Raw genomic sequence first — 24,339 nt, 5'->3', positions numbered from 1 at the left:
AGTCAGTTGCGTGAAACTGTTTAAATTCTTAACCCCAAACACACGAACAATGAAATGGGATTTGAAAGCAAGAAAATTAGTTCAGCTGCCATTGCAAAACCTGCTTGGAATCAGGGTCTGTGGGAAATGCAAATACTATTTATTGTACATATATTTATGGTCTAAAAAGGAACATGAAACTGCCCTCCCTGTTGGAGCCATGCAGGTCTGGGTCAGATCAGTACCTGCAAACCACACATATGCCACTTGGGGTTCCATGATGGAAGAAAGACAGGCTATAAATATAAGAAAAATAAATTAGGGGGAAGGAGGCAGATTACTGATGAATTGGGAGGTATATAGAAGAATAGCTCAGAGGTAGCGTTTGCCTGCTTTGTGTGCAGACAGGCCCAGGTTCAGTCCTTGAGGAATCTTTGATTGAATCAGGGTCAGTGGGAATGCTGGTGGGAAGGACTCTTCTGATTGCCTGAAACCACCCAGAGAGCTTCTGGTCACACAAGACCAGAGTGTACTAAATGGACAAATAAATTGGCTTGATAAAAGGCAACTTCCTACATTCCTGTGAAGACTAGTCTATGTCCATCCTTGCTGAAATAATATTTCTTTTTGCTTGGATCCATTCCTCCTTTTCTCTGCTGTAGGGTCAAGATAATCTCCCTTATGTTGTTGCTTCTTATTCACTGCTTCTTTCTGTTCACACCATTATCCTTTCATCTTTACCATCTTAAACAGAAAAAGTGTAACAAAAGAGTGCTATTTGGATTTGCAGCTGCATAGTTCACCTGTTTTGTTTGTTTGGTTTTGCTGCTCAAGACACTTGTGATGCATTCTGCAAGGACATACTGGTTTTTCACCAGATGGCGCTCTTCCCTTGAAAATTATGAGCAGCAAATTTATTACTGTACAGTATATTCAGTGCTATTTTTCTAGGAAAAGAGGTGCTGGAACCATGAACACCTCCCTCATTCCCTTAAAATGGCAAATGGCGCCCACCTGAGAGGTGCCGGAACTGAGTTCCTGAGTTTCCCCTGAAAAAAATCCCTGATTATATTGATAATACAATACAAATTTGATGTACTAGCCCATCATTGGCTCTAACAATTGCTTTCAAATAGCTTCAGTTTTGTGGGTTCTTTTTTAAACTGTTGGAAACCTTCTGAAGGATATTTGAAGTACAACCTTTGTTAAAATAAATATTTATACTCAGAACTGTTATGCTGCGTAATTTGTTTTGATGATGTCAATCCAATCAGTTTGGCAAAGTTACTCCATAATCTGTGTTCGGATTCCCTGAAGTGGATTTACAAGTACAAGCAATTTCTGTTCTCCCTGCTCAGTGATCTGCATTGTTAAAATAACTATGCAGAATCCAAGTGTGACTTTTGCAATTGGATCTTGTCCTTGCTTACTTATACGTAAATTTCTGAGAAAAACAAAAACTGCTCCCTCTAGGTGTGTTAAGGATTGCAGCCTTAGTTTCTCTTCTTTGTTCCTTCTTTTATACTGTTCATTAACTTGGGGTGAAAAGGGGTTAGACATATGGTTTAAAGTGTTGAAACAGTATATTGGAAATGTGTGAGAGCACGCCCTTGGCAGCCTAAAACAGTAATGGCATATAGTGCTTGGGTTTGTTTTAGATGGCTGAAGGCTGTGAAGCAGGCTGAAGTACTGGAACTCAGCTCGCTCTCTCCATGTGGGGCTGGGTTCCAGTCCCACAAGATTCCCTACAGCTGTGTTTCCCAAACTTAGAATAATCGCATAATGCTTTTGAGAGTTTAGTCTCATTGGCATACCCTTTCTTTGGCAAAGATAACTTGGAGGTAGTTCTAATACAGTGGTACCTCGGGTTAAGTACTTAATTCGTTCCGGAGGTCCGTTCTTAACCTGAAACTGTTCTTAACCTGAAGCACCACTTTAGCTAATGGGGCCTCCTGCTGCCGCCGTGCCGCTGGAGCACGATTTCTGTTCTCATCCTGAAGCAAAGTTCTTAACCCGAGGTAATATTTCTGGGTTAGCGGAGTCTGTAACCTGAAGCATATGTAACCTGAAGTGTATGTAACCTGAGGCACCACTGTAATACTATTTTATCTAGACCAGAACAAATTCTGCCATGTACCCTTTGAAAGCCTTTTGCATACCCTTGAGAGTATACCACACTTTGCGGAACACTGCCCTACAGGATAGGAGCTCACCCTCTCTGCTCTCTTCCCCACTAAAGGTGTATTGCCGGGGGGGCTGGCTTTTGCTGTCTCCTCTCTAACTATACTGTGTGCTGCCAGCCCCATCTATATATGTGGGTCAGGGTTTGGAGTATGCAAATACCATTGGGGAAAAGTTAAGCAGGGTTCCATTGTGGGACTTGCTTTGTCATTCTCCCAGTCCATTGGTTTAATCTTCATAACACAGATGGACAGTGATACTCTTGAGTGCAGCAAACACAATACCATCATTTTCTTCTTGCTCCTATTAATTGATAACGTGAGTCAGATGGTCACACTTTTTAGTAAATAATTAAAAAAGAATACACCGAATTCTATTTTAAATTGGCAATCTTCCTATATTTGTTTAAAGTTTCTACAGTTCTCTCCCAAGCACTGCCCACCCCCACCCCACCCCCATATATGACAAGCACCCATACCCCCCCAAAGTATTAGTTTTCTGCAGCATCCTAAAAAGAGATCCTTTATTTAAAGAGTTAGTGTAAATTCTTTGGATAATTTGAAGTAAGATGTATCCAGGTTGTTTGCACTTCGATCAGCATATACAAATATTTTGATTCACAGGCAAGTTGACTACCGAGAAATGTTTCTTTCCCTTTGCTGTGAACATCTAAATGGTCAAGAACATTTGGTAAATACAAACTATTTGTTCACCACAACTCCTTCCCTTTCTGCACCAGTCATACAATCTTATTTTCTGCTAATATTTTGTAGGCACTTCTGTTTGAAGGCTGTTCACTTTAAAGGCTAACGCTGCAGCCTCTGTAAAGGGTTGAAATGGAGCAGGAGTTTTGTTTGTGTTCTTCCTATGTACCTGTGACCCTGTGCCTGTGATGATACTGCGTGACGTTGCCCTGTGTCCATGGGCTGGTGTGGTGCCAGGAAGAGAGACAAATCAAACCACGAGGCCATGTAGATTCACAGTATACCATATTTTTCTGTGTATAACATGCCCCCATGTATAAGACGCCTCCTATTTTTGGGGACTCCAAATTAAGAAAATGGGAGATTTCCCAGAGTTGTGGAGCTTTTGGGGGGGGGCAGCTCAGACTTGGTGGGGTTTTTTTTGTTGGGGGAATGCTGAAATTTGCTCACTTAACTGCCACTCGCACATGGTGCAAAAGCTGCCTATCGTCTGTCCCCTCGCTGGCAGAAGCTGCCAGTCGCCCAACCAATTACCGCAGCGACAGCCAATAAAAACTAGCCCTTGATGCAACCACCAATAGCATACCCAATAGCTGCTGACAATCTCTGGCTCGCGGCAGCAACCAATCCCAAGTCCCCCCTATGCACATTCCATGTATAAGACAACCCCCAATTTTTAACATTTTAAAATAAACAAACCTCGTCTTATACATGGAAAAGTACGGTAATTTAAAATTTCAGTTTGGGTTCCTAAGAAAATTACAATGATGTTTGCCCTTTTAGGCCTCCTCAGTGCCAGAGAAGCACAAGTGACCTTACATAGGGAGCATAACGAGTGGATAATGCACGTTTAGATTTCTGCATAGGAGTGAAATAGCATCACACTTTGCACAAATGAATGTAAAGGTTAGATGTATTTTGCCCTTAAAGCAAAATGAGGTAATGAGTGCCAAGGCTATGATTGTTGATAAATGGTTTCTTTTAATTGCCATTTATCAACTTGGAGAGGTTGAGGGTTCTTGACCACTTCAAAGGCCACACAGTAAGCTTTGTGACTGAATGGGGAGCAGTGTAGAACATGACTCTGAAACTTTGTTCAGTGCCTCAGTCTTCCCTAGTGTAGAGAGAAGAAATGCCTTAGTGCACCTGCATCAGTGAAACCCGACGCCTTCATCTACCCCACCTGCAAAACATACATTTTTCTCATATCGGTCTCTACAGCTGCATCAGACGCTGTAACTCTCCCAATGGTTTGACTTCACTCTTGAATGCACACTCTACCATAGTCTCCTGACACAGACGCCAACAACCATGTACGTATTGCGCAGCAGTCCTACAAATACTTACTTGGGAATAGGTTCTATTGAACTTTATGGGAATATCTTACGTGTAGGCTGCATCTATGTAAGCCAAAAGAGGCATTGGTTGCCTCTCGGTATCTTTTTGGCATATCAAGGCCTTTGCACTGCCTGTAAATGGAAGCTTCCAAAAGCACAGCTGTAGTTTCATATGACAACTCTGTCAGATCAGGCCAAGGCCCTTCCAGTATGGCATTCTGGTCTCAGACTAAATGCCGATTTATGTTCTGCACTATGCAGGCTTTTGATGAATTTTTGATGATTATAGTTGTGATTAAAATTAGTAAGAATCCGAAGTAGGCAAATGAGGATTGGAAGAACACATTAAATTCTGAAGAGCCAACATTTAGGGGAAAATGCTTCATGGAACTGAGAAAACACCAACATGAATGACTAGTTGCCTAGGGTTTTCCCAGTCCAGATGCAAGCAATTTGAAAAATAGCTCTATATGGAGGCAAGAAGGAAGGCAAAAACTAAGAAGAACTGCAGTTCTGTAATCTTGAGACTGGACACGTTTGGGTTCCCTTTGTAGTTTTATGAGGGTGCCTGTGTAGCATGAAATCTCTCTTTCCAATGAGAATCCTTTTGAGGTTCTACATCTTAATTCTACCCTTAAAAGTCATGCAGAAAAGGCCCTCGGAGAACTGGCAGGGCTCCTGCTTACAATGCGGTTGACCTTCTTTTACTAAAGGGCTGCTTTTTATTATGTTATGCCTATTAATCAGTGTTACAATATGTTGACATATGATGTAATTGGTTAGGGAGCAATGGGCTAGCATGAGATGACTAAGATCTAGCTGCCAACAAGTCTGCTGATAGGAGCCAAGTGTAAGGTTTATAAAGTTAGAACAAATCACAGAGGTGACTGGGTTTGTAAAAGAGCGTTCTTAGCTGTTTATGTCAGAGCTGGATGAAGGGCAAGTAGGCTACTAAAGGAAGATTTGGCTGTCATTTGGTGCCTGGGAAAGGAAAAATGATGCATTGAATAACCATGACAGCAATGTGTTAGAATGTTCATAAATTCTCACTTCGCACTGGACTTATTTCATCTTAAGTTTTTGGGTTTTTTTTAATACCAGGAAAGAATTTCTGTTTGTGCAGTAAATTACTACAGTACCACAAACATGCATGATAGAAGAAAATTGGTTCGGAAGGCAGTTAGTTATGTGACTAGAAAAGCCAAGAATTACACTTCAATTAAATACCCTTTAAGTACTGGAAAAACCTTTGTATCTTGACACGTAGCTTCTTTTTATTAATTTTAGTTTATTTTGTATGTTTTAGAATAACTGTGACAGGTTTCAAATGCTGAGTATAGTTTTTTGGATTAAGATGTTGACAGAATGTTATGATTGCACTTTTTAAGCTGTAAAAATGTTTGGGCAGTTCTATTTTTAAACTGATATGGCTTTTGATACCTAGTTTTATTTTGGAATAGGAAATAATTACAGATTCTTAGATGACATTATCAAGTATTTAGGTGCCCACACTGAAAAAGCAGAGGCCATTGTTCCTAGGTGCCCGGGATCTCTCTCTACTCATGTTTTTTACCCTTAAAACAGCAAAGGATGGCAGCTGTGAAGGATGTACAGCATTTATTAGACTTTCCCCCTATATTTCTATTACTGTTATAGCTGTCACTTGGAACCAAAGTTAATAGACAGAGACATTGTTGTAAATATGGATCCCGACCCAGATTTTTAAAGCCGCCAAAAATATGACAGCATGAGTATTCATTGACCTTTTCTGCTTTTGTGAAATATATTGTGGGCTTTAGCCCACATATGTTTACACCATCCTAACTATGAAACCTTAAACATGCTTCTTCAGAAGTAAATCCCACAGAATAGACATACTCCCTATTCGCAGGGGCCAGCAAACTTTTTCAGCAGGGGGCCGGTCCACTGTCCCTCAGACCTTGTGGGGGGGGGCGGACTATATTTTGAAAAAAAAAATGAACAAATTCCTATGCCCCACAAATAACCCAGAGATGCAATTTAAATAAAAGCACACATTCTACTCATGTAAAAATACCAGGCAGGTCCCACAAATAACACAGAGATGCATTTTAAATAAAAGGACGCATTCTACTCATGTAAAAACACGCTGATTCCTGGACCGTTCGTGGGCTGGATTTAGAAGGCGATTGGGCTGGATCCGGCCCCTGGGCCTTAGTTTGCCCACCCATGCCCTAGTGAATGTATTGGAGATTGAAGCTTACAATTCCTTAAACCTCAATGGAGACACAAGACCCTCTATTTCTCTGCAACAGACTTACATGCCTGCCCCTGGGTTCGCTGTTAGTGTTCTCTTACCTTGGTATGTAAGCTATTTTTCAGGCTGAGGACTGCATTTCCTTGTAGGTAACCCCCAGGGGTAGGGGTGGGGGGCAGAACACGATAGTGATAGATGTGGCCAGAGGTGAAGTAGGGTGGGCCGACATGCAACTCTCATCTTTGTACAATGGCAAACATTCTGGCCTTGTGAGGGCTCATGGTTTCTACTGAGGGCATGGCATCCAAAATTGGGATGTCACATTTCAACTGGGGCAGTTGAGGGGTATGGGACACATTCCAGTTTTGCAAAAGCACTTAAATTCCTGGATAAGGGCTGCTGAGGGGTGGCTTGTTGAAAGAAGTGTGGGGCCTGGGAAGATTTCTTAGAGCCTGGTAGAGAGCCCTAGAGTGTTCATTCTGCTCCTGGGCCAAACATTCTCCACCCTTCATATAAACTGTCATTTCAGTTTTACAAAATGTGGAGATGGCCAGAAGATGTAAATTGATAGAATTCTGTGTGATACATCCCAATGATGTCATTTGCCGAATACCTGATGATTTTCATGGATTTTGATTTTTTCTTTAAACTGTGACCCAAAGCATGCTTGGTTGAAAGTTAGTTCAGTTTAAGAGCTTATTGCCAAGTTGCATATGTTTTTAGGACTGAGGTTCCAGTAAGGAATGGATAACTGACAGCTCACAAATCAACTCAGGCCCAATTTTTCTTGGCCTTCGGACACTTAATGAAATTGAAATAATTTTCAGTTTTCATTAAAATGAAAAGCAAACACCTCAGTACTGCATAGAATAATAAGCTATTTTTGTGGCTTTGGAGCAAAGTGTGGAAAACACATCTGTGACAAAGCCCAAGGCAAGATTTCTTGAATTGGGAAAAAGACTCAGCTGAGTGCTATCCGCATATGGTACCAAGTTGAATTTGAAATGGATAAACCAATCTTATGCATAAAAATCATCTTACCATGAAAAGGAGGGGAAATGCCTTTCTTATAACTAAACAAACAAAACAATGGGTAACAAAACAATGTAGTGTTTTCAAAATGTTTTGGGAAGTAACCCAAAGCAGTCCCATGCATTGCCCTCCTGGTGGGGGGCTGCCAGGAACTCATTGCCACATTGAGTCCTCTATGTTGGGACAGCTATTGGCAAGGCTGCTATGTGGCATTTTCTCCATATTCAAAGGCACTCTATCTTGTCCGTGGGTTTCCCATGAGGCATTAGGTTGCATCTTATGGGCCTTTAATCTGATCTAGCAAAGCTCCGTTCTTAAGTTCTGTTCAAGATATGCTGGGCAAAAAGAGAACTTGTACAAGAGCCCAAATATTCCCCAATTTGTTCCAAAAGTTGTGTAATCAGGCAGGAGACATTTGTGAGTGCACCTATAAAATTGCAAAAGGTACTTGACGTGAATCATAGAATCATAGAATCATAGAGTTGGAAGAGACCACAAGGGCCATCGAGTCCAACCCCCTGCCAAGCAGGAAACACCATCAGAGCACTCCTGACATATGGTTGTCAAGCCTCTACTTAAAGACCTCCAAAGAAGGAGACTCCACCACACTCCTTAGCAGCAAATTCCACTGTCGAACAGCTCTTACTGTCAGGAAGTTCTTCCTAATGTTTAGGTGGAATCTTCTTTCTTGTAGTTTGGAACCATTGCTCCGTGTCCGCTTCTCTGGAGCAGCAGAAAACAACCTTTCTCCCTCCTCTATGTGACATCCTTTTATATATTTGAACATGGCTATCATATCACCCCTTAACCTCCTCTTCTCCAGGCTAAACATGCCCAGCTCCCTTAGCCGTTCCTCATAAGGCATCGTTTCCAGGCCTTTGACTATTTTGGTTGCCGTCCTCTGGACACGTTCCAGTTTGTCAGTGTCCTTCTTGAACTGTGGTGCCCAGAACTGGACACGGTACTCCAGGTGAGGTCTGACCAGAGCAGAATACAGTGGCACTATTACTTCCCTTGATCTAGATGCTATACTCCTATTGATGCAGCCCAGAATTGCATTGGCTTTTTTAGCTGCCACGTCACACTGTTGGCTCATGTCAAGTTTGTGGTCAAAGAAGAGCATAAACTGAAAAATGGAGCAGGACCAGCTGGTCTTAATGTGCAGTACTATAACATGCTTTATATGATTCATACTTTCCAATTTTTTTTATTTTTAAGAAAAGTAGGGACTAGACTGATTTCTTCTCCCTTGACAGGATGCAAAATTGATTCCTAAGCCTGATAATTACCCAGCATTGCTTGAGAACTGTCTGCCTATCTCTCTTAGTGTAGATAATAAAATACCAACCTTTGCATAATAAGCCATTACTAAAGCATTTATTTTATTTTATTGCAGAGGAGGAACATATTATAAAATACAAAACATATAGTGGTGTTTGTCACTGCAGAAAAGGCCTTTGATAGGCTGGAATGCAAGTAAGCAGGGAATGCAACTTATCCCAAAAATTATCTGGATTATCTTTTAAACATAAATACCCAGGATGAACAGTACATTTTCAAATTGTAGCTTAAACTTCAAGCTAAAAACCCAAGGATAAAAGGACACTGTAAAAATTGGTGTGACCTCTTGGTGAACTGCTCTACATGTGGAACACTGACTACAACTTTATATGATTTTGGACTCTCTTGTTGGTCACCAGAACCTGCAGTATGGTGATTGTAAAATACACATGCATATATATGTTAATATTACTTTAAATTGCGGGACATGTATTGTGTTAATCTGTGTGAATTTTGATTTTCTTACGAGTAAAGGAAGTTGAAAAGCGGAGGGTGGGGGATTTTGACTTGTTCTTTCCCTTTTCTTAATGCATGGATTGAAATATTCTTTCTCTTCAAGTTCAGGGCAGGGCTTCCAATAGCTTGCAGTTAGTGACAATATGAAACAGTAATCCTAGCACAGCTGTTTTATTATGTTACGACTGGCTAGTTTCCAGGACTTCTGAGAAATGGCAAACTTAATTTGCCAAAATGATAGAAATGGCAACCACATGCCCTAAATCTCTTGCTAGGTTACTTGGGCATGCTGCCACAGCGAATGCAATCACAATAGTTTTCACGGTGATCCGAATTTCAAATGAATCTCTTGGCAGCAGAAGTGTTTTGAGTAAATGCCTCCAATACCGTGTAGTGTCCTCATTTGGAAGAATCTAGAATGCATATATTTTTTTGTAATGAGCAGCTGCTGCCTTGGCTGGTCCAGGAACCTGGGCGATGCTGTGGTGTTCTCCACCTGCCTGTTTTAATTGCATTCTTATGTTTGAGCAGAAGAAGGGAAAAGTCGGTGTGTGCAGTTGGCTTTGATTCAGTGCTAGTGGTTAATGATAAATTGCCATTTCCACTGGCAAATGAAGTTTATTTCCCCAATATTTTTTTGCTTCAGGTATTGAAAAACCCCCTCAATCTGCCTGTTCTTCTCTCTCTCCATTTCTCCCCCTCCCCCAAGTGTGGGAAATGCAGATGTGGATTGCTCCAGCAATTTTAATTCAGCTTTTGGAGGCTGGAGATTTCCTTTAATAAGACCTCTAACAATCCCTGACAGGGAACTCCAGGGGGACAGTGCTGAAAAATGTTTGGCTCTAGAACCAGAGCTGAATGCTGGGATTGGAACTGAATATTGCAGGAGCTGAATTGTGGAAACTCTGGAGACTGGAGAGAGAAAACTGATTTAATTCAAACCAAAGCAGCTTCCAAATCTCATTTTGTGCTGACAAAGAGAGCCTATGACAGCTTTCCTCAACCAGGTGCCCTTCAGGTGTTTTGGATGCTGCTGCATGATGCTAGGGCTGATGGCAGTTGTAGTCCAAAAAATCTGGAGAGCACCAGTTTGGAGAAGACTGGTTTATGAGAATGCCTCACTCTTTGGCATAATTCCTCATATATCTGTGTGTATAGATGTACTGGATCAGTCCAGGACAAGGAAAGAGGACTTTGGGAAGGAAGTCGCAGAGCGCAAGCCACTCTATCACTTGATTGCAGTAAAGACTAGTCCCATCCTCTCCTCCTTCCTGCAATCCACCATGCTGCCCCAATCTGCTCTAAAGAGTTGGTGTATTCTCCAAGACAGTCCGGGGGGTGGGGTGGAGGGCTGCGGGGGGCGGGGGTGGTGGGGAGAGGAAGGGAGAGTCCTATTGAAGAAGTGGAAGTCTGCTTGTGTGACATTTGAGTTCACCTCTTACTTTAATTTTCAATCTTCTGTCTGCTTTGAGTATTATTGATTTGTTAGTCTCCCTTGGGGATAAGGTGGGGTAGAATATTAATAAATAAATGCCCTCTTGCTTAGAAGAGAATAATAGAATCATAGAATTATGTCGGTGTTAAGAGTATGCATGTTACAGTGTCTGCATCATCTAAAAACAAAGTTCCTGCTTTAGAACTATTGCTTGCCTCCATATACACATTTAATTTTCTAGAACTCTGCTGACTTACTAGGAAGCAAGCACCATTGAACTTAGTGGGACTTAACGTCTGAGTAGACAAGTATAGAATTTCACTGTTAAGCTAAAAAAAGGAAGATGTCAGCTACCATTTCTTTAACTGTCCTAGAATGAAAATGGTGGGAAAAATATGTCTACCACTATTTACGCACCTCTTATGGTTTACATTAGAAGGCAAATTGTGCAAGTATGTTGTGGTAACTAATTTCAAGATGAAGAGCTTTTGAGACTGTCCTCACAATGAGTCATCCAAGGGTAAGAAAAGGGTAGCTTTTTCTTCCCTTTTCTTCCTTTTTCTTCTTATGAGTGCAGTGGGAAATTCTAACCTTAGCATTTAGTAATTGTGAATAATAATAATAATAATAATAATAATAATAATTTATTATTTATACCCCGCCCATCTGGCTGGGCCTCCCCAGCCACTCTGGGCAGCTTCCATAAAAACCAAAAATACAATAAAATATCACACGTTAAAAACTTCCCTGAACAGGGCTGCCTTAAGATGTCTTCTGAATGTCAGGTAGTTGTTTATCGCTTTGACATCTGCTGGAAGGGCGTTCCACAGGGCGGGCGCCACTACCGAGAAGGCCCTCTGCCTGGTTCCCTGTAGCTTTGCTTCTCGCAATGAGGGAACCGCCAGAAGGCCCTCGGCGCTGGACCTCAGCGTCCGGGCAGAATGATGGGGGTGGAGACGCTCCTTCAGGTATACTGGACCGAGGCCGTTTAGGGCTTTAAAGGTCAGCACCAACACTTTGAATTGTGCTCGGAAACGTACTGGGAGCCAATGTAGGTCTTTCAAGACCGGTGTTATATGGTCTCGGCGGCCGCCCCCGGTCACCAGTCTAGCTGCCGCATTCTGGATTAGTTGTAGTTTCCGAGTCACCTTCAAAGGTAGCCCCACGTAGAGTGCATTGCAGTAGTCCAAGCGGGAGATAACCAGAGCATGCACCACTCTGGCGAGACAGTCCGCAGGCAGATAGGGTCTCAGCCTACGTACCAGATGGAGCTGGTAAACAGCTGCCCTGGACACAGATTTCACCTGTGCCTCCATGGACAGCTGTGAGTCCAAAATGACTCCCAGGCTGCGTACCTGGTCCTTCAGGGGCACAGTTACCCCATTCAGGACCAGGGAATCCTCCACACCTGCCCGCCTCCTGTCCCCCAAAAACAGTACTTCTGTCTTGTCAGGATTCAACCTCAATCTGTTAGCCGCCATCCACCCTCCAACCGCTTCCAGACACTCACACAGGACCTTCACCGCCCTCACTGGTTCTGATTTAAAAGAGAGGTAGAGCTGGGTATCATCCGCATACTGATGAACACCCAGCCCAAACCTCCTGATGATCTCTCCCAGCGGCTGCATGTAAATGTTGAAAAGCATGGGGGAGAGGACAGAACCCTGAGGCACCCCACAAGTGAGAGCCCAGGGGTCTGAACACTCATCCCCCACCACCACTTTCTGAACACGGCCCAGGAGGAAGGAGCGGAACCACTGTATGACAGTGCCTCCAGCTCCCAGCCCCTGAAGACGGTCCAGAAGGATGTTATGGTCGATGGTATCAAACGCCGCTGAGAGATCCAGCAGATCCAGCAGAATATTGAGTTTCTCTTTCTCTCTCTCTCTCTGTGTGTGGAGAGAGATTTCAGATTGCTATAGTAATATAATTATGTATATGCAGCATGAATTATCTGCCTATTGTTGCTGTTGGAGACAGTGCTGTACTAAATGACCGATGGAAACCTGGTTCTTTATGAGGATCAACGGGATGTTTTCTAAAAAAAAAAGAGAAATGAATAAAAATATTTTTGAAAAAGCTCATAAATATGATTTGAACATACTCTTACCCCCTTGTGACATATGGTGACTCTTGCATCCACTGTGTTTATTACAATTTCTTCTTAACAATGTTTTACAGGATCAGATTTGCATGAACTGATACATCTCTTCAGGACCAGCGCTGCTGCCTGTTTCTGAAGGATGACAGAACAGGATTTAGCTGAGGTGGTTCAAATTGCTGTTGAGGACTTGAATCCGGATCATCCAGGTATGCTGTTGGAGGGGACACACAGTGGGAGATGTAACACAGAGAGGAATAAATGCAAAGGCACCCTATATTTTGCTGTTGGTTGCATGTATGTTTTATTATATGTCTTGTACAAATGAAGAATGATGAAGAACTGATCTATAGAATCTCATGTTTCTTTGGGACTAAATAAAATAGTGCTTTAGTAGAGACAGGCTACCACACACCCAGAGTTTATGTGCTCTTCTTCCAGTCCCTACTTCCTGTGTCTCATATTGTATTATGCCCTAAACATTTCTTATGATACTGAAGCATGGCAACTGAGACTGAGGTGCTGGCAGCCACCAGCAACGGAATGCATGTTAGGATACAACATGATTGAAGATGGTTGGCAAGCCTGATGTAGACTGTGGCTTGGCCTGTTTGGGAGCATGGATCTAGAGCTTATCTCAGTCTGAATCAACCATTGAAACACCCTCAGATAGGAGGTAGCTTCAGCTGTTAAAATAGGATTGGAGAAAGGAATTTCCTTGCATGTACTCAAGTGGCAACTTTGCATTCAAAGGCTGTATTTAATTTGTACTGGTTGTGCAGTGTCCTTTCTGGAAATTCTGAAAATAGCTTCTCTGTTTTTGTTTTGCAGTTGTGTTGGAAAATCATGATGTGACAGAGGAAGATGTAGACCCACCTATAAAGCGTCAACGGATCGAAATTAATTGCCAGGATCCCTCAATTAAGGTGCCTGTGGACATGTGTTGTTATTTACTACATGTTGTCAAGTATTGGATGGACAAGGGTAGGTTCTGTTACTGCAGGGATGGGGACTTTGTGGCCCTCCAGATGTTGTAGCATTCCATTTCCCATCAGTCCCAGCCATCATAACCAATGGTGATGGGAGTTGTAGTTAAGCAACATCTGGAGGTCCACAGGTTCCCCCATCTCTGTATTGTGGGCTAAAGACTTCTAAATTGTCTGCAGCTGCAGGTTTCTTGTTCTCCTTAAGAAAGACAGAGACAGAGGCTTCAGAAGCTAACCCAAGAATCTTGCCACAGCAGATTGACTCCATACTCCTAGTACTAGGTACTTGTTTATGGGGCTATTGGGCAGATAGTAGAGGTGGTTGCATCAAAAGCCCTTCAGGGGCTAAATTTTATTGTATGCTTTAGCTCCTTCTGTTGGAAAATTGCTTAATATTTTGTTAACTAGTTAATTTAAGCATTGTATTTTTTCCAAGCTGTTTTTTCTATCTTGAATAACTAACCTAACGGGCTAAATTTGCTTCTTCTGTGTAACTTTTAATTAAAGTCCACCAGGGGGCACAATAGAAATTTCTTTAAGTAAATCAAAACAAAGTGAAAATCAAAACAAAAATATTTCGTAGTGTGGGGAAGGTTCTTCTTAATGCTGCTCTTTTGTTATTTCTTTAGGAAATTAATCACAGTAATTGCACAAAGGGTGTGTGTATGTATATTTACCAAACTTGCTTCAGAACCCAAAACTTTGGGAATTGATTATAAAATATTTATATCCCTCCTTTGTTTCCAAAAGCAACCAAAGTGCCGCTTAGTTTAAAACCTATTGGAACATCAGATTAAAAATTACTTTGGTGGGAGGCGTAGGATAACAGATCAGATATCAAGCCCTAGGGCCTGCTAGAGCAAAATAGATCTTACCTGAGATTGGGGTATCATTAAGAAAAAATATTTCCACAGCCTACTACAGTGGAAATGGCCTCTCCACATGTCCCCACCACTTGTGTTTCTAGAAGTGGTGGACATGTGTTTTACAAAGACCTAAGTGATCTGCTTAGTTGAAAGTTTTATGTTAAAATGAAAAGATTTCATTAATAATAATAGTAATAATAATTTTTATTTATACCCGGCCCTCCCCAGCCAAGACCGGGCTCAGGTCAGCTAACATCAGGTATAATAACAATTGATTCAAATACAACTTAAAAACAGGATTAAAGTACAACTTAAAATGCAGCCTCATTTCAGTGGACGCCCAGATCAAAACTGGGGGGAGAAAACGTCAAATCTTCACCAAGGCCAACTATCCAGATTGGTCCTACGTGGGCCAGAAGAAAGCCAGGGAAGTCCCCAAATAGGGGTTCCATCACTGAAGGAAAAGGAAAGAGGGGGAGGGGAATCAGGCTGATTCCAAGCCAAAGGACAGGCGGAACAACTCTGTCTTACAGGCCCTGCGGAAAGAAATCAGATCCCGCAGGGCCCTGGTTTCATGAGACAGAGTGTTCCACTAGGCTGGAGCCAGTGTTGAAAAGGCCCTGGCCCTGGTTGAGGCTAATCTGACTTCCTTAGGGCCCAGGACCTCTAGAGTGTTGCTGTTTATGGACCTTAAGGGCTCTGTGGGGCATACCAGGAGAGGCTGTCCCGTAGGTACGAGGGTCCTAGGCAGACATAGGTATTATGACCACTTTCTGGAAACCATTTGATGACTGCATATCCTCAGAGACACCCATATTAAGGGTAAAGTAATGGCATTGAAAACAAGGTTCTGGAGTTTGACCTCAAATTCAGAGCCTTCTAAACTGAGACTTGCAGGTAAGCCTCAATAATGCTGTGATATTCCATCAACTTTGCGGATGATCATACTTAGAGACCGGGTGGCCTGATAGTGCTCCTTTAGGAAACGGGGCATTTAGTTGAATATTGATGTGTGTATGTTCTTTGAAGATATGTATACCACTGTTTTATTTGGCTGCTTCTCTTCCCTAGTCGTTCCTGTATTCCATTAATCAGACAATATGCCTGCGATTGGATAGTATTGAAGCAAAGCTGCTAGCCCTAGAAGCTACTTGCAAATCACTGGAAGAGAAACTGGACCTTGTCATGAACAAGCAGCATAGCCCTATCCAAGTCCCCATGGTGGCAGGTTCCCCGCTTGGTGCTACACAGACATGCAACAAAGTGAGATGGTAAGACATTAATGTGTGAGGACAGCCTGTGCTGTCTCCAGAGCATCTGCTTGGCATGAACAAGCTGGGCAGCTTTCTGGATAACTGTCAGGAGCTTGGTATGCAGTTTAGAATGACAAATGAATTCCCCTCAGGGGCTATTGCGCTGTCAGGTTCACAGTGTTGCTTCCTGTGAGACTGAACATGCCCCCTTTGTGAATAACTTGGAAATGCTACCACATTTTGCCTTAGCTTTTGCTGGGTGTAGGGTACATTACAGATGGAGTGGCTTGGCTTCTGTTTTAGCTTGGTGGCAGATCGCTCCTGGTCTATCCTGGGGCAATTGGCTGGGGTTTCATTTTTATCCTTTCAATGAAGAATTCAGCATTCTGAGAATTTATTTATATAACATAAATACAAAGACTAGGGTGATATACAAAAATAAATACCAATAATAAAAGATTACAATCAGTGAAGAACAGTTAGTTAACTACATGCTGTGGTCCAGACATATTATGCATCAAAGGCCTGATGAAAAATATGGTTTCACAATTTGAGCATTTGCTTTTTAAAGCAAACTTCTAGCTCTTAGGGCTCGCTAATGCATCTGTCAACATCCATGGCCTTTCAGATGTTGGACAACAGCTTGCATCATCCCTCACCAGGGCTGGAGGGACTTGGAGGACCAGATGTTCCCCATCCATAGTGTAATGACTAGCAATCTCTTGGAAGCCTGAGCAGGCAGTGGTTAGAAGGCATGACTTTGGGGCTCTGTATAGATTCTGGCTACTCCACACTAACTTTGTATAAATAGCACAATTGGATTTGCATAATTACTTTTGTCACTGAATTAAGCTTTCTTTGGTGCTGAATTTGGGATGTATTGGTACTGATTTGGTATGTATTTTAGTGTGGTTCACAGCCCCTGTACCTTTAGTCTCATAGATAGTATGGGCCAGTCAGAGGGCAGGAAGCCAAAATGCATCAGACATATAAAATGAAGACATAATATGGGTTGAAGAGAGCATGCTTGCATCTGGAGAGCCAAATGTTCCCCACACCTGTTTTAAAGCAGCCAATGAATTTCTGTTATCATCCCTTTATTTGGAGGGTTTTCTGTAGTATAATACTTTTGATTCTTAGGGAGGTTCTTCCTAACCCATTCTGAACAATAACCACTTTTTTGCTTTACCTTTTGTACTTCACTTGCTTATACTTTCCTTTGCTTTTACTGTCTTAAATAGTTGCGTTTGAGCAGTTACTTCTTTCATCACCTGGGTGTATTTTCTGTCTGTATAAGATATCTATATCTGTATCTATATATATCTTTAAAATTCATTGGCGAACTCTGCAAGTTTCTGAATATTTTTCTGGTATGTGATGCTAGAAAGTGATCTCAGTATTGCAGGTGCCCTGGATACTCACAGAAAGAAGCTGTTCTCTTCTGGCTTCAGAATGACAGGCTTGCACATCAGCAGCACAGAACATCTTTTGTTGACATACAAATCCTTTCCTATCTGATTTGGCATCCATGTTTAGCCCTAATCCTTTACTGGATGGCTTCTTCCTTGGTTTCTTTCCAACTCACGCTCCTCTCATGCCCAGTTTTTTTTATAACACTTCATTCCTTACAGATACTTGCAGATATACTCAGTGGAATCTATTTATTTCATGAATGTACAATTCATAGCTTTGCTACTTTTTAATGCACATGTTAAAATGATACTGGACTTTTTACAGTGCTGATCATCTCAGCCATCTCAGTCTATGATTCCATACCCCAAGTATTATATAAACATAATGCTAGTAACCATGTATCCCTCTGTGGAAGGATTATTGGGAGTGAATCACTGGTGAAAGCATTCCCCTGCATTGGCAGCAAGACTAGCGTGTGCTGCGTTGTGGTCAAGCTGCTGCTGTGCCATAAACTTCAGTTTGTCTCTGTCTGCTTACCCTCCTATAGAAAAAGATCTTTCCAAATATTTTGGATGTTTGTCAGGATGGTTTCACCCAAACCTAAGAAAGTCTGCTTGCGTCCCTATTGGAGCCAGTACTGTGAACTTTGGTGTGCCTTCTTATCTTGCATGAAAAACAGAAATTAGGTTGCGTTGACCCAGTTCTTACATAATGCTAAGCCAAACCATGGCTTAGTGCAAATGTACAGGTTCTGAAGAGATCACAGGCTTCCATGCCCTGCTGCTGCATTGCTGCGACCTAATCCATGGTTTGTGTAGTATGTAGTCCAAACACAGGCTTGTGGTTTGACTCATTTCAGACAAACTGCAAACTGTAACCAAGGGTTGTTCTTAGTTTACAGCTTGTGGTCTGCCTGGAGAAGATTAACCACAAGCCTGGGTTTGGATGACACACTAAACTAAACTATTGCTCAGCACATCAGCAGCAGATCTGGAGGAGGAGCAAAGTGGCTGCAATCTCCTCTCCAGGGATATGCATGCTTGCACATTTGCGCTAAGCCATAGTTTGGGTTAGTGTTACAGGCAAACTGAGCCATTTCCTATCCATAATTTACTAGCAAGAAGCAGTTTTTAATGTGTTGTATTACTACTGGTGTGTATACCCTGTCTTGTATAATCTTTCCTCTTGCGTTGGCCTTTTTGCTGAAAATGCACTATGAAGGAGATTTCTTGAGGCGAATAACTTGGTTAGGAACCCAATAATGCATGTCCAGCGAATGTCACTCTCCACCAGCTTTTACTAATTAGACTCTCTGACAGATTTAGCATGTGCCCCGAGGCTGTGCTTTGCCTTCTGAAAACTTGGGGGCCTTTGATAGGCATTCTGATGGAGCTTCACAATTAATCTCTCACCTGGGGAAGTACTTTTATTGAAAATGTTTTCTTCCCAGGTGGAAAGAACACAGTTTTGTTAGTTGAGATAATATGTTATATAGTGATGATATATGGTCTTGCTCTGCTTTCCATTGCCATTAAATGCCAGCGAAATGAGCCTTGCTGTTTTATGGGCTCATCGTAAGTATCAGCTTCCATAAAAGAAAGTAGAAATTTATGCTCTTCAAGACAGAAGCGGTGCTGTAGGTAGGGAAAGAGCAGGAGAGAGTTGTTACCACTTGCCTTATCTTTAAGAGTCTTTAATTAGATTTGTATGCTTTACTAAATTACTTTTTCCTTTGGGCTTAAAGGAAAACTGGTTCGGGATTTCCCCTTCTAAGAAGCATTTTTCTTTCTAGGTAGCAACCACATTTCTTTTGTTATCTATATTAATGAAATATGAGTGAGAGGTGTAGCATAGAACCTCCTCCAGCCCCTTCCAACCTGGTGACTTTGACTGCAGGTTAAAAAAAAAAGTTGTGCTGTCCCCAGGGTAAAAGAAAAGCAATAAGACATTTACTTCCTCTGTTCACCATAGAGGTGATGGAAAGACTCGTGAAAATGATAACTGCAGTCCCATGAGTTGGTGTGCATATGGGAGTTGATGTGGGAGCCATTGTTCTTTTCAGTCACTTTGATGGTGAGGGTGAATTCACTTGGGCATCTTCGGATCAGAACCTAGGACTGATAATGTTTAGCATAAGTTTAGAACCTGCAGTTCAATTCTCGGTCTCAGTTTGATGGTTGCTGAAGCAGCACCAGAGCTCTGCTTTCCTGTAGTGTAGCCAAATGCCCAGCACCTAACCCGAGTCTTGTTGCGACTTGCATCTAGCCTGAGCCTGGCCTGAGATCAGTTCTTGCTTCACAATAGTTATTTTTAGTAGAAACCTGACACTGTTGCGTTTGCCTTTTCTCTTTTTGTTCCCATCCTCTGCCTTGAGTGTCGACTGTAGTGGATACGTGCCAATTTCAGTAGGCATTTTTTTTCATTTAGGTGCTCAGCTTCTTTACCTGAGTGAGAGAGATCCCTACCTTCTTTGCTGCTTGCCATGATTATGGCGGTTAACGTTCCTCTCCCCCAATCTGTAACACAAACTTTGGGTGTTCTAGTGAGCAAAATGGTGTAGGACAGATGGTTTTAAGCCCAACAACCCTGTCTTGATTGAGTGCCCTAAAAAGCAAGCTTGCTCTTTCCCCTCTCAAAAATAAACACTTATACATGTTATGGTATTTTATTTCCAGTGACTGCAAACTATGTTGGAGTTATATGTCAGTTAACTGCTTACAGTGATGTGACATGCATTTTTCATAATCAAGACCTGAGCCAGTTTTACTGCTTTAGGCTGCTCTTTTTTATTACATTTTTTTAAAAAAAGTGATACTGTTTAAGTGTATTCCTTTTGGCATATTAGTTTCCCAGCCAGCAGTCTCAATCTCTGGTGGCAGAGCCCTTTTTTAGATGTTGCAATCTAGAAATTTGTGATTCTCAGGTCATAGCATTGTTTAAATTTGCATGAACATCCCCTAGGCAGGATGGGACTGCTCACATGGATGAAAATGTATTATGTAAATTGTCCTTAGAATCATAGGGTTGGATCCAGTATTAGTTGTACTCGGAGTCGATCCATTGAAGTTTACAAGCAGAACACGAACACAACAGCACTCCCCTTTTAGTTTTCCATAGCATCATGAATTTCAGCATTACACGGTCGCTTTCCAAAAAGTTCCTACTACGTTATCTCATTGGTTGAGATTTAGTCAAGGATAGCTGATCTCCTCATTCCTTTCTGCCCCTTACTGAAAGAAAAAGTTGTCAGCAAAGCATGGCAGGAATTTGTTGGAGATTCTGTGCTTCGCGGTGTTTGTTGCCCAACAGATATCAGAGTAGTTGAAGTCCCAGATTGCTTCTGACTATCTGAAACATGTGTAATTTGAGACAAGAAAGCGTCATTGACATTCTTACCTTGGCTTTGCAAACTATTGTAGAATGCAGCTACAATGTTGTTTTATTTCTATTTCCACTTACCATATTTTTCGCTCTATAAGACGCACCAGACCACCACACGCACCTAGTTTTTGGAGGGGGAAAACAAGGAAAAAAATATTCTGAATCTCAGAAGCCAGAACAGCAAGAGGGATCGCTTCACAGTGAAAGCAGCAATCCCTCTTGCTGTTCTGGCTTCTGGGATAGCTGCGCAGCCTTCATTCGCTCCGTAAGACGCACACACATGTCCCCTTACTTTTTAGGAGGGAAAAAGTGAGTCTTATAGAGCAAAAAATGCTGTATTTTACCCAAATGGGATATCTTGTTCACTCTATTGAATTTCTGAGAAGGCATACACATTTGACATATAATATTATGTCCTCTCCTTTTCTTTTGCATCTATATTTTATTTTTTTATTGACCAACATGATTCATCCTCATCAAGTCTGTTATTCCTATAAAAAAATACTTACTGTCCTGAAGTAGTAGTTGCTGCTCACCTTGTTTTCCATACTTGTTAGTGTATAGACACAGAAAGCACTGAATATTTTGCTCCGAGCTTCCCCTACTACGGTATCCGAGTTTCCCCTACTACGGTAGTGTTGAGTTTGGCACCTACAGTAACTCCTGGTTTTTGCTGTAGCGTCATAGTCCTTGTCTTTAGTGAACTTACCTTCAGGCTGTTTTCTCTTTCCCTATGGGATTTAGTTTAAAGTCCTCTTGAGAGCCAATGTGGTGTAGTGGTTAAGAGCGGTAGTCACATAATCTGGGGAACCGGGTTCGTGTCTCCGCTCCTCCACATGCAGCTGCTGGGTGACCTTGGGCCAGTCACACTTCTTTGAAGTCTCTCAGCCCCACTCACCTCACAGAGTGTTTGTTGTGGGGGAGGAAGGGAAAGGAGATTGTTAGCCGCTTTGAGACTCCTGAAGGGGAGTGAAAGGCGGGATATCAAATCCAAACTCTTCTTCTTCTTCTTCCTCTTGATCAGATTCATTATGCTTCTGCCAATCATCTTCATGAGATGCTGCCCATCTCCTGACAAGTAGGAACGTATAGCCTGTGGTCCCAGAAACTGAACCTCTCTTATTGACATTTTCTTTGTGGGTGGTCATTTGCCTGAAGTACTCTTCTCTCTCTTTGTAGTCCTCTACCTTTTGCAAGAAGAATGCATGAGCACAAGGTCTGAGCTCAACCTCATCAGTTCTTCCTCAGATGATTATCTGTTGGGCATAAGGGTGATTCCTGTATATCTGGGTATGTCTGTTGTTTCAAAACCAGCAAAGAACCTGAGACAAAGCAAGAGCCCAAGAAAGAAAGGATAATGATACAATAATCACGTTGATATTTAAAGTGCCAAAGGGCATTGATTTTTATTCCACTGTCCACTCCATCTTTCTGTGGCAACTTGGTGTTGCAGTGTTCTGGCTTTAGAAGAACTATTTAATTTACACATCCCAGCTTTTCATTCCTTTTGGATTGTGATATAGAATGTCTGAGTCTTCTGATGCTGCACTTTGCAGTAGAATTTCCTTCCTTTTCAAAATTTTGATTGAGTAATTCTAGACTGTAGAAGCCTCTGCCTGAGAAATGCCCATCCTTTCCTGTATAGTGACAAGGGGCCCATGAGTTTCAAGGTTTTGTGTAGAAAATGAGTGGTGAATGAGTGGAATTGAAAGGGATCCATGTCAAGTTTTCCCTGCCTTATTGATCAGAAAGTGAGAAGGTGTTACACACAGAGAGACTATCTCCACTCTCATGCACGTTCTTTTAAAAAACAGTCAGTTAATGGCCCATAACTAAGGAGAGTTGTAATAATGATTAAATAAATAGGTGGGAAATAAATATGTAGCTTTTAGTCTTATCTACCAAGCCAGGCCTGTGGCCCTCTAATACTATGTGGATATTTTTATGTGCTCTATTTATTTTTGTTGCTAAATTAATATACTAGGGAGGGAGCTGTTTTCAGATTTGTGTTTTACCATGGAGCTTTAAATCAGCCAAGAACTGTGTACTTTTTTTCTCTAGGAAAGAGAGGAAGAGGGAGGTGTGTATCAATGAGAAATATGACTACTATGTTCATCTGCGGCAAAAACAAAGAGTTTTACGGCACCTGAAAGACTTAATTTGTTTGTTGTGAGCTGAGCTTTTGTGGGCATATGCCTGCATCATTGGATGAAGTGCATGTTTTAAATATTTTAATATATTTGGAGTATTCCCAGCCTCACTTAGCTTTCTTCAGCTCTGTTCATCTTTTCATCCTGCCTGTTCCCAACATGCATTATCTGGCCTTGGGCCTCAGTCTCTTTAATTTCCTAAACGTCTGGCTCCAGAATTATCTTATCCTTCAAGGAAATATGCTGACCACAGCTTCCAACATGATAATTGACAGCCATGTTTTCTTTTTACTGCAGTATGACATCAGATTTCATCATATTGTAACCATCATGATTCTGTTAATGCGCTAGAAAATGTGCAGTGGCACAGAGAATCAAAGCTCTGATATACCAAGTCCAATGTGTTGGCCATGATCCATCCAGGTGGCACCAGTAGTTCTGCTTGCCCAGCAAGCTTTTATTTCTAGAAGCTTTTGCTCTGTAGTGTAGATTCTTTATCTGTTTTAAAAATGGGTCTAAACTACAAAACACTTAGGAAATGTTGACTTGACTTGTTGTGTGTCTTGGATTTGTTTTCAGCACAGCAGCAAAGGAATAGTTGCCTTTTCAGTTGCCAAATGTAACCAAGCATTTATCATGTGTGTTTCATAAAAGGAATCTGGTGACTGCCACTTTATGTAACCTTGGTATGTGTGCATTTTGTAGGTGTAGCTTTGTGATATGCAATGTGTCTTGCTCTCTCTCAGGATTCAGCAGATTTGGATGTGTTAGGTTTTGATTGATGGGATACATCTTGTGCCATATCTCTGGTATGCCAGCTGGAACGGTTTATTGGCTGGTGTACTGGTATAATTCAATAATGCAGGGCGAGGGAAGTTGCTGTGTATATTGCCCTTAGGAAAGTAATGTGCAAATATGAACAAGAATATATAGACTCAATAAATAAAAGAAATGAAAGTTTAGAATCCTAAGGGGAAAGTAATTAAGTTATACATATATACATTTGCATCAACACCAATACATTAGCTAGGCTATCTTCTGGCTGTCAGCAGCAAAGCTTGGTGCGTGTCCTTCCCACCCTTTTCTTTATATTTGAATCGTAAAGATGTTCATTGATTGCAATAAACTATCCCACAGGCTTGGCCATGTGGTTTAAAATAGGAAAATGGGTTGTAGTTTTAATCACAAAACTTTGATGGCTTAGTCTCTGGGGTGTGTGCTAATCCTCCTTTTCCAGCACTCAAGAGTAGCAGATGTGGTAATTCATTGGATAATGTATTCAGCCCTCAAAAATTTGGTTTACGTATGAATTCTCTTCCTTTTACCCTTTTACCATTCTTCCTCACTCTAGAGCCCCAAGCATGCAGATACAGGTTCTCTTCAACATTCAGGATAGGAGCTTGTTCCCATCCTTGCTGAATCAATGTACTTGAAAATTCTTTGGATGTCTATCGGCTGCAATTTCTCATAATTCTAACCATTACTATT

The 24,339-nt window shown here is 41.7% G+C and overlaps 1 protein-coding gene across 3 annotated transcripts in view; it reads left to right on the top strand.

Moving 5' to 3' along the window:
- The window catches only part of BANP (BTG3 associated nuclear protein), a 146,670-nt gene that overhangs the window by 2,586 nt on the left and 119,745 nt on the right, over nt 1-24,339 (top strand). For all 3 annotated transcript variants that reach the window (XM_083626321.1, XM_083626322.1, XM_083626323.1), the window contains exons 2-4: nt 12,883-13,011; nt 13,634-13,728; nt 15,726-15,925. In XM_083626321.1, coding sequence (XP_083482447.1) covers nt 12,945-13,011; nt 13,634-13,728; nt 15,726-15,925 — 362 coding nt within the window. In that variant the 5' untranslated portion in view covers nt 12,883-12,944. The remainder of the gene's footprint in view (nt 1-12,882; nt 13,012-13,633; nt 13,729-15,725; nt 15,926-24,339) is intronic.

The sequence above is a fragment of the Podarcis filfolensis genome, assembly GCF_964270895.1.
Source record: "Podarcis filfolensis genome assembly, chromosome: 8".
In the NCBI taxonomy this organism is placed as follows: Eukaryota; Metazoa; Chordata; class Lepidosauria; order Squamata; family Lacertidae; genus Podarcis; species Podarcis filfolensis.
The sequence above is the reverse complement of the archived record's forward strand: the minus strand, read 5'-3'. Positions and strand labels throughout refer to the sequence as shown.